This window comes from Astyanax mexicanus, chromosome 10 (genome assembly GCF_023375975.1).
Source record: "Astyanax mexicanus isolate ESR-SI-001 chromosome 10, AstMex3_surface, whole genome shotgun sequence".
Lineage (NCBI taxonomy): Eukaryota > Metazoa > Chordata > Actinopteri > Characiformes > Acestrorhamphidae > Astyanax > Astyanax mexicanus.
In genome coordinates this window covers 44362524-44382228 of record NC_064417.1, presented here as the reverse complement: position 1 = coordinate 44382228, position 19705 = coordinate 44362524, and the positions used below count along the sequence as shown (strand labels likewise).

The 19705-nt window shown below is 41.0% G+C and overlaps 1 protein-coding gene across 7 annotated transcripts in view; it reads right to left on the bottom strand.

Annotated features, from left to right (window-relative positions):
- Positions 1-19705, bottom strand: part of tenm2a (teneurin transmembrane protein 2a) — a 433542-nt gene that overhangs the window by 330322 nt on the left and 83515 nt on the right. For all 7 annotated transcript variants that reach the window (XM_049484477.1, XM_049484478.1, XM_049484480.1 and 4 more), the window contains exon 2: positions 10018-10318. In XM_049484477.1, coding sequence (XP_049340434.1) covers positions 10018-10249 — 232 coding nt within the window. In that variant the 5' untranslated portion in view covers positions 10250-10318. The remainder of the gene's footprint in view (positions 1-10017; positions 10319-19705) is intronic.

Here is a 19705-nt window from a genome sequence, read left to right as displayed (position 1 = left end):
CACGGCGTCTTTGTAAAGTCTCCGCCTTTTATGTAAGAAAAGGAAGAGCACCGCATTGTGCTCTCATGGCAACTCATTAATGCAAAGCTCTGCAATTACATCCCAGTGGAGACCCCAGTTGGGTTCTCCATCACCGACCCCTGACAGCTCCAGCTGCATTTCATGAAGATGCGCATTCCCTGATTCACTGTCACTGACAGGTGTACAGGCACTGACTGAGCACCGATATTTATGAGATATTAACTCCTGGCCTGCACAGTCTGGGATGAATCTGATAATGGCTCAATATGTGAACATCTCATTGAACATATTGCATGAATCAGAGGCTTCCTCCTCCCGGCCTGAGTTCGCCTCCTGTACAGGACATGTCGGGGCTGTGGGTGGTGTGTTGTCACTGGTGGACTCAGGAGGGCAGGGTGTTAATTGTGAGGGCTAACACTCCAGGGTGGGTGTCCAGCAGGCTTTCACACAACACTCCAGTCCCAAGACACATGGCACATCATTAGAGCCCCCATTAGAGCCGGGGCGTAGAGTTAAGAGCACATCTAGAACAGGGCCCTGTCACTGTCAAACGCACCGGCCCTGATGAGCCACCTGCACTACACAGCCACTCAACACCTTTTAATTGGGTCTCCAAAATAGACCTGACCCTATGGGGGACCTTGTCACCTCTCAAATACCACCTGACGTCAACTGATATTTACATGAATATCACACGTACCAGACAGAGTCATGACATGCATCTAAAGACAGCCAAAAAAATGATCACAAGCCAAAGTCTGAGTTAAATTGCTGGCAACGAAGAGCAATGTTTATTTTAGTTGCCAACAGTTTGCGATCAAAATGTTTGAAACCTGTTACTGTAGGTGTAGACAGCTCGAAAGTTGGCAAGGTGATTGGAATGAAAGCTTGTTAGATACTTGAAAAAAAAAAGCTGGCTTGTGAAGCTAATGTGAACTACTAAGCGGCACACTGCATTTGCTTAATCTGTTACATACTGCACTTTAGCATTTATTAGCATTCATTGTGATAACCTATAAAAATCCCTACCATTTTTAAATCCTTGCCGTTTTCTTCTGTACCTCAGGATTCCATTAGATCCGGAGCAATAGCTCCGGAGTCTCCAGGCAATACTGCTAAAGAGCCCGCCATTTTAAGAGACAGACTAGACTGGGTTTGACAAAGTATTAAATACCCTGCACTCAGCAGCCCCTTACAGTAATTGAGCCCAAGGGCAAGTTCCTTCAAATGGGCCTGTACCCGCTGCCACTCAGCCTCACTACCCTGTAACAAACAGTTTTACTCAAACTAAGCACTTCCGCAACAGTGGGGGACATATTGAGAACGCCGTCTGTAATTAGGCCGGGCTTAGCATGAATAGTGTCAGGAGAGGTGACATAGCTGTCTGACTTGTGCATCTAATCAGCATATCAAGATTGCTGGTAAAGACCAACTGACCTCTCACTGGCCTTCAGGCCTTAGTCTACCCACTCCTGGCTCATCCTCTTATAAAGTGGCCCCTCATTGATGCAGTAAGCCATGCACTTAGTGTCCTTAGCTACCCGTCGTGCTAGCAGAGACATTAGCTACTTTATTCTCAGTTCGCAAACCAATTTGCCCCCAATCCTCCTTTCAACCCAAGTCCTTAATCCCCATAGCTCTTGCAAAGTGCCAGATGTTAGTGAAAGGGGAAGACATTCTTAAGTCAGGAGAGTAGGGGCATCCAAGCCCAAATCACACTCTCATCCAGTCAAAGCCTCAGGACTTTGGGCTTCTTTCCATATGCAGGCACCAGGGCCAAGCACCAGGCCCGTGAGCCGTATCTGAGTCAGGAAGCTCCTGTCTGGGAGCCAAACACAACAGCAGCCCTAGTTCACTGGGCCACGCATTTCAGTCTCTGGTGGGCTGCACAGAATGCTACGTAAGTCTAAGTGTCATCTGGTGCTGAATGATGTGTTAGGAAAAACATTAGATCCCTGTTAATTCAAAGCCAAAACAACCTTTGGTCTTTCTCTGATTTTTCATGGCGGTCCTGGTAGGGGATAATTTGCTGGAGTCTCTATACCTGTGATAACTCCTCACTCGATCAACTCTATTAAATAAAGACAGAGGGCAGGGCTTCATCTGAAGAAGTGAACTACGTCCATTCCACTTGTCTCATTTGACAAATAGAGACAAAGGAAGGATGGATAGACATACAGAACGAGGGAAAGGTGTCTGCAGGCTCCGGGACACTTGAAACCAATTCCCAAGCCATCAACTAGAGATCTCTCAGCTGTCACCTACTCCAGTCGAGAAAAGGTTTCTGGGTGTTTTGGAGTGTTGACTCAGCTAGGGGCACAAAAGAAATAGGATGAGATGAGGGGAGAGAGAGAGGGTGAGAGAGGGAAAGAAATAGAGAGTCAGGGAGAGTGCATTTAATCTTGGAGTCATTTATTTTTAATACCCGCCAGCTTCTTTGTTCTCTCTTTGATCTTCGCCTTCCTGGATTTATTGCGATACACAGACAAAGCACAGAATCAACAAAATAAAATAATGAATGAAATGTGTGACTTGACAGCTAATTCCACATCAAAACACCAACTGTGGGGGAAAGCGAATGCGAGAAGGAGAGAGAGCGTGAACAAGAGAGCGAGAGAAGGACTAAGTGAAGTCAAGCACATGGGTCTTAATAAAGTGCCAAGAGGCATCTAGGAAGAAGGTGACAGAAATGCCTATAGTACATCAAACAAAATCTCACTACTTTAGAGCTGAAGCTGATATAAAGCTGACCACGGCCACACTACTTACGGCATTCCTATAACGCGCTCCATACTCCACGCTCCACGCTCCACAACAAGTGGCATGGCTGAAAAGCACTGACAAATTGGATCAGATCAAACACCCACATCCCTGAAGTGAAAACAAAGAACCAATTCACTAGCCAGCTGGTCAGCTCTCTGATTTCAGCTACAATGATTACTTGCTCATAAACATCACTTCTGACTGTGATGTGCAAAACTAGCTTACATAAAGCGAGGCACATATTCCTCCGGGGGGCGAGCGGAACAGGACTGGATCAGTGAGGCAGTCTGTGAGCACAGTGTGAGGCAATCGATGGTGGTAGCTGGTAGCTCGGCAGAGGCCTTTATGTAGGCAGGCCTAAACGTGCCTCAGACTGTTGGTGTGAAAGCTACTGTATGTTCGATCGCCAGAATCCAGCGACCTTCGTCTCTAGCCAGCCACAAGTCGCAAGTTTGGCGCTGGCATTAGCTGAGAGCATGGTGTTCAATTTTCATTTGCACCTTTAGCCAAGCGTACATGGGGCAGTCTGACACATCTAAATGAAAGACCCGGTCAATATTCATACAGCTGAAAAATAACAGAAAAATATACCATTGTGAAGTTTTTCAGAACAACAAGCCTTCTTAGGCCAGTGTGCATAACAAAAAGTCATATAACAGGGCAGTCATATAATAAATCACAGCTTGAGCTTGAGTAGTCTACAGTAGGAAGCAGGGTTAAAAACCAGCATAATTATAAAGAGCCAAATGAACATAATGAATTATTCAGAGGCAAAAGTCTGAGCAAACATTAAATACTATATTTCCGAGCACTTTAAAGTTGGGGCATGTAATATTCTGCTTCTTCTCATAGCAATTGGCAAAGTGCTCTGTGTAACTATGTGGGAGAGTGAGATGAAGAGAGGGAGAGATAGAAGGCAAGAGCAAGAGTCAGAGAAAGAGAGAGGAAAAGAGAGAGAGAGAGAGAGAGAGACTGATTTCTCTGTGCCCTTTGAGTGCTGTTACATATGGTCTCTGCACACTGTTAGTCTCCCGTGGCAACACTTCCTACGGATGCATCTGCAGTGGCTGAGCTATGACCTCCTCAAGTGACTGAGCCAGCGAATGCATCAAGATGACAGCCTCCAGCCTTGCGCCTGCTTGCCTGTCTGCCTGCTGAGGATGGAGAGAGAGAGAGAGAGAGAGAGAGAGAGAGAGATAGAAAGAGAGAGCTACCCCCATGCTCTCACATCCATCCAAGGCCACTTCAGCCACCCGGAACATGTGCTGACCATTCCTGCCAAGGCTCAGCCCCATTCCCCCCCGTGCCATCACGGACCACACTGCATTCAGGTGGCTGATGCCTGGGTCATCTGTCCCTCAGACCGTAAGGAGAGGGAAAAAAAAAAGGCTGCAGTCTCTTTCCATTCTTCTCCATACGTTCTGCCCTCCCACACAAGCTCTGACTTTGTGGTGAAAACAAGGTTCAGCACCGATCGATGGCATCGAGAGCCGAAATCCATTTCAGACTGCAGAATCAATGCGGGCTGAGGCAGTGGAGGCCTGGCGAACGGGGCGCCACCTTTAAAAGATAACCTATCCAGACCATTGTTACGGATCAATGGTTGGCCATCTCTTCACGACACTGTATTGGAGTGCACTGCATTTCATCAGGACACAGAGCTTGCTCCCCTTTCTCCTGATTCATCTCCAAAGCTCCAGATTCCTTTCATTCGTCCTGCTGCAAGGTGAAGTGCTTGGCTTTCCTCATTAGCGCTGTCAAACACATCACAAAAGGGATGTGAGGCACATGGCTGGAAGAGGTGTGATGCAGAGGGAGGCAGTGCCCTCTGTGGTCATTACTGATACTGCAGGTGTTCTTGATTCTGCAGACAGTGTAGGTAGGACTCGTTTGTGACTTGAAGAAGAGCAACCTGAGGCTGCTACTATCAGGCAGACAGAGAGAGAAAGATTTACAGAGATTTTTTGCTTTAACTTTTCAACAAATCTAGCTAAGCTGGGTCAAAATGTTCAAAAGTAGAAACCCACATCAGACAAAGTTACAGTAGGACAGCACTAAATAAATGCAAATAAAAATATGTGCATTGTTTCTTACATTTACATTGACATTTACTTCAATGCAGACAGTATGAACTCAAGGTATGTCATGTTTGATCTGCTTCACTTCATTTAATTTGATAATTTATATCCATTTCTGCAATTCAGGTCTTAAGTAATGAGTAAGAAGGTTGATAAAATAAATACAGCTCTGGAAAATGTATATATAGAGAGCATTTATTTGCAGAAACAAATGGAATAGAAATGGCTGAAATAACAAAAAGGATGCAGAGCTTTCAGACTTCAAATAATGCAAAGAAAACAAGTTCATATTCATAAAGGTTTAGGAGTTAAGAAATCAATATTTGTTGGAATAACCCTGTTTTTAAATCACAGTTTTCATGTATCTTGGCATGTTCTCCTCCACCAGTCTTACATACTGCTTTTGGAAAACTCTATGCCACTCCTGGTGCAAAAAATTCAAGCAGTTTAGCTTGGCTTGATGGCTTGTGATCATTCATCTTCCTTCTGATTATATTCCAGAGGTTTTCAATTTGGTAAAATGAAAGAAACTCATAAAATTTTACTTTAAGGTGGCTTTTAGTGTAAATAGTGATACTTTTTAATTTTTAGGTGGCTTACAGTGTAAACAGTGATGTGATTCTCAAAAGTTGTACAAAAACATTATTCACGAATGGCATCTGTGATAGACTATCGCTTATTTAAAACATGTGAAAATTACAATTTCCTTTTTAAAGAAACTGACACAAAAAGGACAATCCAGACTGTTATCAGTAATGTGCAGGTACACTTCTTTCATGCAGCATTAATGTAGAAAAGAAAATTGAGATCTTAGAGCCAAATATTCTGCCTTTAATACAACATCAACTCTAGGGATACTAATTTAATTTTCAACAAGGCAAAGCAAAACCACATGCTGCACACATTACAAATGCATGTTTGTGGAAGAAGATGGAACAGGTACCATCACACATCATTTCCTCAAACACATTATTGACTGAGATCTTTGCAGTGAGAAGGAATGGCAACATTACAGAACTGCAAGCGTTTTTTGTTTTTTTTTAGAATGCAGGAGTGGGGGTACATTAACAAATGAAATTAAGTGGGCCAGACAAAAGAAAATGCAAGAACCACTGCACTTTTGTTCTCCATACTGTCTAAAGTTTTGTGATTTGGGGTTGAATTAAGGCCATAGATGCACTGTGCTATTTACACACACCTTAGCTTACAGGCTGCCTTTCATCCTTGCATTGAGTGACAGATCTAACTAAAGGCACAGAGCAGGCTGCTTGGCCTGGGACTGAGACAGCCCTCTAAATGAAGGCTAAGACAGACTAACAGGTGACAGCTAATCAGTGGCATCTGGTTGGAGGATGGCTGATAGGAACAAGTGACATATCCAGAGCAGCGTTAGGTTCACTGAAAGGTGTCTGCTGTAACTTTAGAGTCTGGCCAAAGATCAGCTTACATGTGTCTCCGGCAGCATGCATAAACACAGGGATTAGCAACAAGCATAGCTACAGTACGTTCTTCAGTAACAGATTACAGAGTTGGTGCGGGGAATCTGTTTCACACCTTTTCAGCTATTCAACACACAAGTAAATATCAGCTTAGCTACTGAGATATCACAGGGTGTCAGACAGGACAACGTTTTAGCTGACATACTTAAACAGGATTACTATAGGCACCCCAGAATGCAGTGCAATATTAAAATGTAAATGTTTGGTTTATGCTAAAATGAAATGTTACTAAAGAGTGAAAAAATCTATACCCAATATTTATCTGAGAACTGTCAGGACATGGTTCAAATATTCTAATAGGAACAGATGATTGACAATTAGTGTTCAGCATACACTTAAAGCCTGTTATGTGGCACAACATGGCACAGCAGAAGGAGCAAAAAGGAAAAAGTGGAGTTGCAATTTTAGTGTTAAACCAGCTTTTGTTTGGTAACTTGTTTTAAATAAGCTTAATTTTCTCCATTGACACGAAAATATATAAAAAAAGAGATTTACAGAGACCTGTACCGAGCAGAACGTTTTTTAAAAGTTCATGTTTCAGTGTCCTAAAACAGTGTTATTTTTCTGTGGATAGTAGGGCTGTATATTGGTAAGAACTTGGTGATTCCTTAAGGCTTGACTAAAAACTGACTTGTTTAGTTTAGCTTTTGGTAATTAATGTTTTTTTTCCTTTAGATGAGGCTACAGATCCAGGGGTTCATGGACATAGGGAATTCAACACATTCGTCCCCCAACAGCTCATACACAAACTGGACAGTCTGGGGCTGAGCACTTCACTGTGCAACTGGCTGTTAGACTTCCTGACTGGAACACCACAGGCAGTGCGGGTTGGCAGCAGCACATCCAGCATCACCACACTGAACACAGGGGCTCCCCAAGGATGTGTGCTGAGCCCCCTTCTGTTCATTCTGCTGACCCACGATTGCACACCAGCACACACCTCCAACCTCTTCGTCAAGTTTGCGGATGACACGACGGTGGTGGGTCTCATCAGCAACAACGATGAGTCACACTACAGGAGCGAGGTGAGCCGCCTGGCCTCCTGGTGCAAACACAACAATCTCTCTCTGAACACAGAGAAGACTAAGGAGATTGTTGTGGACTTCAGGAGAACTCACACACAGCACACTCCTCTGTTCATCAACGGAACTGCTGTGGAGAGGGTGAGCAGCACCAAGTTCCTGGGTGTCCACGTCACAGAGGACCTCTCCTGGAGCACCAACTCAGCATCACTGGCCAGGAAGGCAAATCATCGACTCTACTTTCTCCGCAAGCTGAGAAGAGCTGGAGCCCACACCCCCATCATGACCACCTTCTACAGAGGGGCCATCGAGAGCATCCTGACCAGCTGTTTCACCGTGTGGTACGGGGCCTGCACAGCATCCTGCTGCAGGACCCTCCAGCGCATCGTGAGAGCAGCTGAGAAGATTGTTGGCACCTCTCTCCCCTCCCTTCAGGACTTGTACAGCTCCCGCCTCACACGGAAAGCCCTCCGTCTGGCAGGAGATCCCTCCCACCCATTACACAGCTTCTTCAGCCTGCTGCCATCAGGGAGGAGACTGCGGAGTCTCGGGGCAAGGACCAGCAGACTGCGAGACAGCCCCATCCATCAGGCTGTGAGGATGCTGAACTCTCTTCCTGCTCTACCCCCCATCCCAATCCTGCCCCCAGCACACACTCACTCAGCATCCTGACCCCCCACTAATACATTACTGAAACTCTGCACTACAATGCACAAAGTACTGGTCCCTTCCAAACGGACTTGCACTACACAACACCTGCACTACTGCTATACTGCACTGTCAATACGCACTTTAATTCCACTTAATTAAACTGTGAACTTTAAGGACTTACGCACCCATTCACTTTACCAGCCTTAAGCTATATACCATATACCGTATTTGCACTACTGTTATCACCATCAATATTGCACTATTGTCTTACGTATGTTTATTGTGTCTTGCTGTATTGTACATATAGTGTCTCCCACTCTTTTATATTATATCTATTTCTTTTTTTTTCTTTTTTTTTTACTTATATTTATATATCTATTTCTCCCCACACTACTGCACCTTGTTTTTGTCTCATGTATGTCTATTGTGTCCCTGCTGTATTGTACGCATAGTGTCTCCCATTCTCCTTTATTATATCTATTATCTGTACTTGCTGTAAAATTGGGAAGGAGAGTAACGTAATTTCAATTCTCTGTATGTCCTGTACATATGCAGTATTGACAATAAAACTACTTGACTTGACTTGACTTGTGGTAAACTGAGATGCTGGTGCTGTTGTTCTCCCACTGCACATGATCACTCAGGTTTGTGGACGGATGGTGGAGTGGGTGGATGCCGGTGTTTCAGGGAGCCTCCGTGTCTATGTTACCTTCTGGCTCTCTCCCTTTAGTTAGGCTGTTTTACTCAGATCTGCCGGAGTCAATAGATAATCACACTCTGATAGTGTTTTATAATCTCTGTTTTACATAAATCCAGTAAAAACTAATTCTATCTTTCTGCCTTCCTCCGAGTTACTGACTGCCCACCTGTCTGATCCCAGACCATTGGATGTTCTACACTCAGGTTCTTCTGTCCCCTTTTTGGCCAGACTGATGGAAGTTTCTGTAACTCAGCCTTCCCCATCACCCACCACAGATCAGCTGTCCATCTTCCAGTTTATCATATACACATGCCTCAAACTAGTTGCTCACTCTCCACCACCGATTACATCCAAATTTACATGAACTCTAACTTTCATTTAAACCTTTCATTTAAATCTTAAGTTTAACCATTATTTAAAGCTGTTTGACCAGTGGTAGGATGGGTCCTTATATGTAAGTCTTGGTTCCTTCCAAGGTTTCTTCCTCCTCCAGCTCTGAGGGAGTTTGTCCTTGCCTTCGCGCTCACTGGTTCTGTATCATATGTTCAGTGTTTTGTCTGATTCTGCTTTGTGACAACATCAATCATAAAAAGTGCTATACAAATTAATTTGATTTTATTTAATTTGATTTAATAGGCATCACGACACAGGGGTTACAATTCAATTTATTACTATATATTGTGATTGATTAAAATATATTTTAGAAAAAAAATAGCTTAGTATATATAATACAGTATACTATATTTACAAAATGTCCATGAAAGAAACGTTTATGTTTTATTCCATTATAACAGCGGTACAACCTCTAGTGGCCGGGATTCAAACCCAACACAAAATAAACCACTGTCTGACACCAATCTTCATATGTAAACTAATAAATAAAAATGAATGCTGTGAAAATTGATGCAATTGCAAATATTGCAAAGCAAAATATCATGATTCTATACAATATCCATATTTTCTTACACCCCTAGTGGACAGGAGACCAAAACACTCGTTTCCGCGAAACTGTTAGAAGATAAGGAATAGTAATATTATTCGGCAGAGGTAAATATATTGCTTTTTGTAACCTAAAGTCAGAGGCAGTGCGAAAAATGACAAGAAAAAGATAGCCTGAATCATACAGAGGGGCAACATTTGGTAATGCCTGATAACATAAAGCAATGGATGGTGGTTAAACTCAAGGATTATGGTCCATTAATTAATTGTCTGCAGATATTTGCGAGTATATGTGTGTAAATGTGGGTGTGTAAGTGTGTGTAAGTGTTTGCATGAGTTCCTACCTCCTCCTTGTCTGGAGTATTCGTCTGCTTCATGGTGCACTAAGTCAGTCACGCAGCCTCCGTAGGGCAGACGGCCCTCGTGGTCGAAGGCCTTGAGCGTCTCGCTGGAGCTGTAGGATTTCTGGGTGGGCACGCGGCATTCCTCATTATCCAGAGAAGAAGTGGTGAACTGCAGCTCTTTCTCACAGTGACCGTGGGTCAGAGTGCGGTGTCTGCGCTCCTTCAGGTCCATGGCTGCTGCAGTCGGCCGGGCTGACCGCTCACACAGGCGAAGGTCTTAGCTAACTGTCTGGTCCCTCACCTATCAGAGACATCAGAGAGAGAAGGAAAGAGAACATAGAGTTTAGAGAACTGGAACACTTAAATACACATATGTTAATACACTTCTATATCATTAGCAGATGCATTTATCACCAGCAAAAAAAACAACAACAAAAAAAAAACATTGTTAATTGAATTGAATTATTTCATTATTACACTTGTAGCTCATGGAAAAAAATAATTTCATAATTTAGTCACTATTTAATAACTAAATCAAGCATAATTAGAACAACCGCATCTACTGTACACTAACACTGTACACTCTCTTTAAACTAAGGACTCCTAAATTGGATATGTACATATTGTAGGTCAACAGGTCTAACATTTACCTGGAATATCATTTACAAAAATGGATGGCAGGAGATCAATCATTGAATGAATCTTTTAGAAAATTAATATTTGTTGTTATTCTGTTATTTTAATAACAGTGGCATTTAATACACTTACTGCTGTTTTTATCTGATTCAAATTAGTTGAACACCTATATAAACATGTTAACGAGTGTTTTCTAATTGGTTTAATTTGCTTTTACACAGGAAAAAAATCAAGCTCAACAAAATAATGTTTTCAGTGGCAATACAGCTCTGAAAAAAGAGACCACTCCAGTTTCTGAATCAGTTTCTCTGATCTCTGATTTTACTATTTATATGTGTATTTCTGAGTAATTGAGTTTTACTCAATAATAAAAGTTATTATATTTATATCATAATTCTACATCTTTTTATTCTAAAAAATACTGTTATTTAGAGCATTTATTTGCAGAAAATGAGAAATGACTGAAATAAAAAAACAAAGCTTTCAGACCTCAAACAATGCAAAGAAAAAAAGTTTTAATTCATAAAGAGTTCAGAATTCAGTGTTTGGTGGAATAACCATGGTTTTTCACAGTTTGTTGTTTATGCTTCACTACAAATAATACACCTATTTTTGGTTGTCTTTGGTTCAAACCAGTTCATGAGTTTCATCAGTAAGCATTTCCACCTTGTTTTTTTTTATTTTCACACCAGGGAAAAATCTGAGTTTACCAAATGACATCAAAACCACATGACCAACATTCTCTTCAGACGAGAGCAAGAAAGTAAATACAGAAAGAAGGTCCTGTGTTTTGGTGTAGACTAATAACGTGGCTGTCTGGCTGTACACCTGAATTGGATAAATGTCAGATCTGAGATAATCTCCTCTCACAGGTCTCAATGCAGTTGTTTTACTCTATATCTGAGTGTGATAACTGCATTCACATCTGTTTAAATAAATTGCATCAGGGCTTAAAATTGAACCGGAGTCTGATTTAACCCGACTAAAAGTGATAGTGTAAGTCTGAGATCTAATCAAAGTCATGAAACTGTCACAAAGGCGGTGAATGCAGGTGAAGGAGCAAGCGGGTGGGTCTGCGTTCGGCGAGTGATGGATCAACGCTGCTCAGGGACTGGTGGGGGAACAGAGGAAGGACAGGAAGGCAGAGGAAATGACTTGCGGGCATTGAGAGTCTCTCCCTCATTATCAGGAGCAGAATGAGAGGAGTTCCCTCAGAGGCCAGGAGAGGATAATCACACATGTGTGTATATGTGTATGTGTGTGTATATGTGTGTGTGTGTGTGAGTGTGTGTGTGTGCTGAAGAAAACAGGTTTCGCGTCGCTAACCCCACTCCGACCACAACCCTCCCACTGTAATCACACTCAGGTGCCGGGTATAGTAGTCAGTCAAACGCCCCCAGTGATACACCCTGTTATTGACACAGCATCAGTTCTGCTCTAGCCATGAGCGATGTGGTGGTCTGGCGCTAAATCTAGCTTTCAATAATTAGACAGTAATTAAAAGCAACTTCAACTGCACCAGTAGAGCTGTAGGCAGTGGGCATCAGCATGACGGCTAGCTCAAGCCCACACAAACACACACACACACAACAGCTCACCTCGGTTTGAACCTCCTACAACACAGCAACGCAGACCAGAACGGGGACATTTTTTTTTTTTTTTAAAGGAAAAGATCTCTCTTAACACAGTGTGGATGTAACTGTTTAAATAAAAATGCCAAAGAGAGTTCTTTGGAGTGGTACTATAAAGTACCACTTTTAGGACATTAAGGGCATTTTCACACCAGCACTATTTGGTTTGGTTAAAACGGACTCTGGTTCGTTTGTACCCTTAGTGCGGTTTGATTGAGCTTTGTGTGAAAAGAGTAATCACACTCAGGTGTGGATCAAAAGAACTGGACCCAGACCTGCAAGTAGAGATGTGATCTCAATCCAACCCAGCTATCAAAAATACTCCTTTTATGTGAGTTAAACTGCTGATATTGCACAGTTTATTCGGATATATTTGCCAGATAACGCTAATTACCACAGCTATATACAAACGCTGTCTCTGCTGCTCCATGCTGTTTCCACACATGGTCTGTGCTGTGTTCACTACTCTCAGCCACGCGACTCCATTTAATACGTGGTAATCTGTGCTGCACGTCCCATTGAAAACACTGTTCTGTGTTAAAGCAGCGTCACACTGCACAGATATACAGAACACGCTGGAACACTGAATCTTCTCACTATATTTACTTTCCTGCTCCCGCACCAGATAGTTCTGATCAATCAAAGGAGACAACGTGCTTGCGAAGTTTATTGGTGGACATTTTGGTGCATTTAGATTTATGCCTGTGTGAAAGCAAACCAAACAGAGGGAGAAAACTCTCAAAGTAAACAAACTCTTCGACTTATCATGACCATAGAAACCAACTACAGGTCTGAAAACAACCTAAAACAACAGAGAACAATTGGATTTGTATCAATATGTGTAAGAACTTAGAGTTAGTTAAACAGGAAAATATTGTTACGATTTAAATTATTGTCCTTTAAATTATTGTATTGACTTTCAGAGTTTTCAGTTTGGTCTGAATGGAAATATCAGGTTTGAAAGGTTCGACGAACCAAAGTCCACAGGAACAAAGGATCAAAATTTCATCTGACCGTCTGCAGTGTGAGAACTTTCAGACTGCTTACATTAATGTAAGGTAGGCTGTCCTCAGCATTTAAAGAATAGAAGAAGAACAAAGAACCAGTGCTGCGTTGAAAGTTGACAGTTCTTGGTGTGCATGCTCGTCACACAGCCATATAATTCCAATTATTGTGAAATATAGCTGATGACAGGAAGTAGGAACGTTCTTTAGTCCACTCAGTAAATAAACTTCAGTGTGAAATTCAAAATAATTTGGACCAAAATACAGTATAGAAAGTAACAAACATATGAAGCTTGTTGCGGACTCTGGTCCAGACTTTTAGATGTGAGAAGGCCCTTAACGTCGAATCCGATTACAAACAGAACTTTCTTTAAGTCTGTATTTGTGCTTATGCTCATAAAGCATGTGGCTATGGATGGAACAGAGCTTTTTCACTTGACAGTGTCAGAAAAGTGTTTACAGTGGTTATAAGGCATATTAGGCATTTCATACAGTCTGATGGTCAAAAAAAGCTTCTATATTAACTGTTAAGTTGTTGTTTTTTTCTTCTTCTTCAAGATCCATACAGTACATCCAAGCCAAGAACCGTCTAATTGACTTTATTTTAAGAGATTAGCTTGCATGCTTTTGGTCCGAGGCAGCTTAGTTTATCTCTGCTGCCCCATTGTGTCTCTCCACACTATCCACCACGCCACACTATCCAATGCATTAGCATGATTGGAGGAGAAGCCGCTTGCCCCAGGGTGTACACAACCCAGCGAGTGAAGACAGCAGGGCCGTTCTCTCCTCACTCCTACAGATGATTACACAGAAAGCATGGCCACTAGCTATTCACCATGCCGTGTTTACTGAGAAGCCAAAAGGAACAATGGTGCAAAGAGAAAGTCATTAGGTTGCGATAGCTGGTCCCACTCGCTAATAACCTCAAACAAAGAGGGGGAGCAGAGGGCGAGGGAGGAGAAAAGAGAGAGAGAGAGAGGAAAGGAAAAAAAAACACAATGCACCAGATGATGCTTTTAATAAGGATTCATTAAAAGAATACTCCAAGGTCAGTTTGAGATCTACTGGCAATGCCCATTGATTAAGTGCTGGCATTAATGTGTAAAAGATGCCATTAAGGAATGAAATATGGCGTTCATCAACAAGTTCACTAACTATTAAACAGCCGACGTTCGCATTACCCAATGCAAAATAAATGAGAGATAAAGGAAAGCTGATGAATACAGTAGTCTGGATGATGGAACGCTTGGGTGTCCATTTCGTTGTGTCCTCAAATCGCCAAAAAATGTCTGACCATCTCAAGTCAAACCCCAAGCACCCCTCCACCCATCCTCCTGTGCGACTTTTTTTTTTTTTGACCCATTTCTTCTCCTGTTAGACGCACAAATAAGCACTTTGTCATCAGCGGGGATGGAGGCCAGCCTGCCGTTGTGATGTGAGGAAAGTGTGGACAGTGGAGCCACAGGGCTTTTTAAAGCAGCGCTGCTGCTGATGCTGAAAGGACTGTGGTGACAGGCTGGTGTGTATAAGTGTAGTAGGCGGCGAGTGGGGCTATGGAGGAGGGGGCTATGAAAGCAGCGCAGTGTAGTGCAGTAAGATGATGCTGTAAGATGGAGAAAAAGCAGGTCAATATATGGCTGGGCTGCAGCACAAGCAGGTCAGTCCTTCAATTCATTCCAGCGGTTAAAAGAAAAGAGAGCGCCTGGGGGCACCAAGCATAACGGAACAGTTCTGCCTGATCCAACTCCCTCCATACAGTCCGGGACAAAAAAAAAGAAAGAAAAAAAAGGATGGCGGGAGGGACAAGAGCGGGAAGCGATGAGAGAGAAGGGGGGGTAGAGAAAGGAGAGAAAGGGAGAAAGGGATGACGGAATTCAGGACGGGGAGATCAATCACTGAGCTCCCACGCAGGTGAGCGCTGCAAGGTTAATGATAACTGGCTCCTGGCATGGTGCATGCACACCATAACACATACACGTGCACTGCACCGCACACACACACACACACACACTCGCACACACACACACAAAACACATTATCACCTCCCACGTCTGCTGGTCAAATGCGTCACAAGAGACAACGGCGCCCGCCCTCACATATGCATTTCGTGGCACACGTCTTGCTGTGCCAGGGCACCCTGCAGGATATTCACACCCGCTGCAAAAATCCATGCGAGATTACACTTATACGGAGAATGCAAATTCCCAAGAGTGAAAGAAAGCCGACCATGAAATTGCAGGAAAATGAAAGGCGTAATTGTAAAATGATAGGAGGGTTACAAATTAATTTGAAAAATTACAGCGCAAAAAAATTGGCACGACGGGGAGCTCCCTCCAAAATGAACTTTTTTTTTGTTGTTAAGGTGGAATGCTTGGGGATGACAGCACGAGTTCAGCTTCTGCAGATTTTCTTAATCAGTTTTCTCAGACGAGAATGAGGCCTAGACGTATATAGACTATATCATCCTTTTAAACTGGAAATCTCCATTCAGAATGCTGTGTAGCCCAAAGCCTGGCTTTATTTCTGTCTGGGTAGGTGGTCCTTCAAACAAAGGTCCTATTTATAACATGACATCCCAATGGAACCATGTGAATGCTCAAATTGTTTTTGTAGGGTTGTAAAATATGGTTTCAGCATCAAGATTGCAATGTGCATGTGCAATAGTCATATAACAGAAAGTGCAATGTGTTGTTATTAACCTCTCTAAGTTCTTAAGTTCTCATGTCCCCTGATATATCTTAACCAGATACATTATATCTGCTTATTATCACTTATTTTACTTTAATCTTAGATACACATAGTGCATTATTGATATCATGATTAATATCATTAAATCACAATATCATGCAGCTCTAGTTTATTGTCTGGTTAAACCTCTGGAGCCTTAGGCCTATCAGACATGTTTAGGGTAGTTCTTTATTTACAAAAAAATCTCTTGTAGATGGTTCTTTTTGCAGAGTGCACCTTACTCTCAAAGCCTCTAACCTTAATGGATTTGACCAAAGTTATAAATAAACTCAAGAGCATTACTGCTGGTCTGGATGATTTCCGAACAGTGTTATTAAAGCAATGTCTCCAATCATCATCAGAACCACTACTTTAACTACTCACTAAGTACCTGAAAATTTCCTGATGAGCCAAAATAGCCAGTTGTTATCCAGTTACATAAAGCAGAAAAAAGTTATATAAAAAAGAAAAAAATCTAACAAAAAATCGAATCGAATTATAGTATGTATCTATTTTACCCATCTAGTTTTTAATGTTTATAGACTCTTATGGACAAACTATTGCTAAAACAAGTAATGGTATCGAAAAAAAAAAAAAGAAAAGAAATCTCAATTAGACTTGGTCAAGCTAATTGAAAAAAAACTCTAAAATAGCAAAAACATAGCGTAATCAATCTGCAACCACAATAAAGTCAATGAATAAATAAATTAATTAAAATGTAGGGTGAAATTGCACAGTAGTTGGCAGTACTAACTAGTTTGGTGTATGTAGTACATAATATACATATAAAATGCGAAAAAGAATCTGAATAATCTTTAAACAAAATGCCAGAAAAATCATATTATGCAGCTTTCTTTATACGCATATGGAGTTATCTTATCTTACCTTTAAAACTCAGACCCTAATCCACAAATGGCTACCACTTCATCTAAAACACTATATATCAGTTTTCTGAAAATTGAAGGTTAAAGGTTAAACTAAAAAACAATACTTTAAGTGACAAATTAACACAGTGACTATTGTATTTTACCACTAGTAGTGTTCATTTAAAGTTGAGTACTAATTTGACACTGAAAGATTCATTGTACATTATGCAAAACTCACTATAAAAAGTTTATTTGCTTTTTTATTTATTATGTTTTGTAAAGGTAAATTAAACTGTGCAAACAGTTACTTTAGAATTTACTTTATTTATTTTGCTCCAGTTTCTGTTCTACCTGTTTACTAACTTGTTCAACAATCCTCAAACATTCAATCTATTCCTTTAAATGTACATCCAAGAGTCATTTAGAAACTGTTTTAAACTGTTATGTTTTTGCATTTAGGAAAGAAAACTCTTTTTAAAACCCACGCCAAATCACTTACACTGAGATTTCTAACATTTCTTTTGCAGGTTTACAGGTGACAGAGGTGACAGATTACCTGCAGACTTGGGCAGCAAAACAAGCAGAGTGACTTCCGAATAAACCAACAACCAGTGAACAGGGTCGGGCACCACCATGGCCTCTAGTTTTAGATTCCGATCAACAGTTGCACTACATAACCTCCAAACATCTCCCCCTCCAATCAAAACGACCCAAAAAACATCCATTACCTGAGTCATCTAATTCAATAATGGCAAAAAAAACAACCCACGTCGGCCAGCGTGACTCCTGGAAAATCAGCACATTAAAGCTGCAAAAAGACGTTTTATCAGAGCTCACTGCTTTCCCTGCATGCGGGCCGGGGCGAAATGTATAATTCTAAATCTGAATTGAATTTGAATAATATAAACAGGATCAATCAGCATACAAAGCCTGTTATCACAAACTACTGAGCTTAAGGATAAACAAGTTTGCGTCGGTCCTCTCCAGCGACGGAAAATTACAGCCTTTTTGTCTGACATGTTTCCTACTAGGGGAAACTATTTCCCTGCATCGGCGATGGATATGCTTTTAAGGTTGGCACACTGAATTATTATGGCAATAAGTTTTGACTGACAGCTTAGCAGGGGTCTCACTTTGAAGTTGATAAGATATATTTTGTCTCACGGTTCTGCAGCGAGCAAAGATAACGCGCTTTCTGTTTACATATTTTGCCCCCAGCTTAGAGCTGTTTCACTGCACAGCACAACACAATCTCCAATTAGTCAAAGCACAGATGACAACGGGGTGTGTGTTCCGTCAGAATAACATGTGGTAATGTATTTGATAAACACAAAATACTTCTCAGAGCACCTTCTCGCACGGGCTGGAACCATGGCGTGTTTACGGAGTTTTGTGTTCTTGACTATTTCAAATTTAAATTCTAAACAAACCCAGTGATGAATATCTGACTGAGTGACTCCTGAAGAAAAATGTCAGGAGATATGTAGAAAAATATACAGTAAAGAAAATAAACTAAATAAAACATGTAATTTCTGTGCATCCTGAGTGGTGCTACTGTCTAAGTGTTGCTGTAACAGATTATAAATTTGAACACCAGTCCAAGAGAGCATATCCAGCAGACACATAAACCAGCTAGAAGGCAGGCTATATGATGGACCAACAGAGGTCATTATGCTGGACTGAGCTGAGGATAAACTATATATGATAAAATATACAGCTATAAAGAAAGGTGAGATGACTTCAAAATGATCAGTTTCTCTGATTTTACTATTTATAGGTATGTATAACAAACGTGAACTCTTGGAAAATCTCACCTAAAAGCAGTGGGAAAGACTGGTGGAGAGCATGCCGAGACACATAAAAGCTATGAATAAAAATCTGGGTTATTCTACCAATTATTGATTCTGAACTCTTCCTTAGATAAAACGTTAGTACTGTTGTTGTTTCTAAATGAATATAAAAGTTTGCATTATTTTAGGTCTGAAAGCTCTGCATATTTTTTGTTAATTTCATTTAAAATATATTTAAAAAATATTTTTATTTGGAATTTGGGAGAAGTGTTATCAGTAGTTTATAGAATAAAACCACAGTGTTTATTTTACTCAAATATATACCTATAGATAGTTAAATCAGAGAAACTGATTATTTTGGAGTGGTCTTTTAATTTCTTCCAGAGCTGTATATAGGACTTTGATAGCTTTTTGTAAATTGTAACCAACAAATACAAAAAAACTATAATTATTACACAACGTATTTATTTATCAGCCGACATGAGTAATCCCATTCTCATACTGTCACCATGAGAGACTCCATATTTCTAGATTGTGTTGATTTATTAAGAACAAAATTCATTGCTTGTGCTTAACTACAAATACTTTTTCTACGTATATTGTTTTTTACATTTCAGTTTTAGGAGTGCTTCAAAAAAAAAAATAGCATTGCATTACAAAATTACTAAATTAAGTAAATCACTTAAACATTTTATTATAATCATGATTCTTCTTTTTAATGCTGTTCGTTCTCTGTATTTTTGCAAAGGGGGTAGTAATAATAGTGTAGTGTGGTTTACGTCAGGCACGTTTCAGGCAAACAATAGAAAACATACACTGACTTTTATTTTAAACCTTTCGGTACTCGGTAGTACCGAGTCATTTCAGTCGGTGTCTTTTTGTTATCATGTGTTTCGATACCCAGCCCTAGTAAAAAAAAAAAAAAAAATCACAATCTATTCTAATGCATTTCTTCTTACCTGCTGCTTGTAACAACCTTAACAAAACCAATAAACATCAGACAGCAAAGCTGAGAGGCTGCTGTGATACGCTGC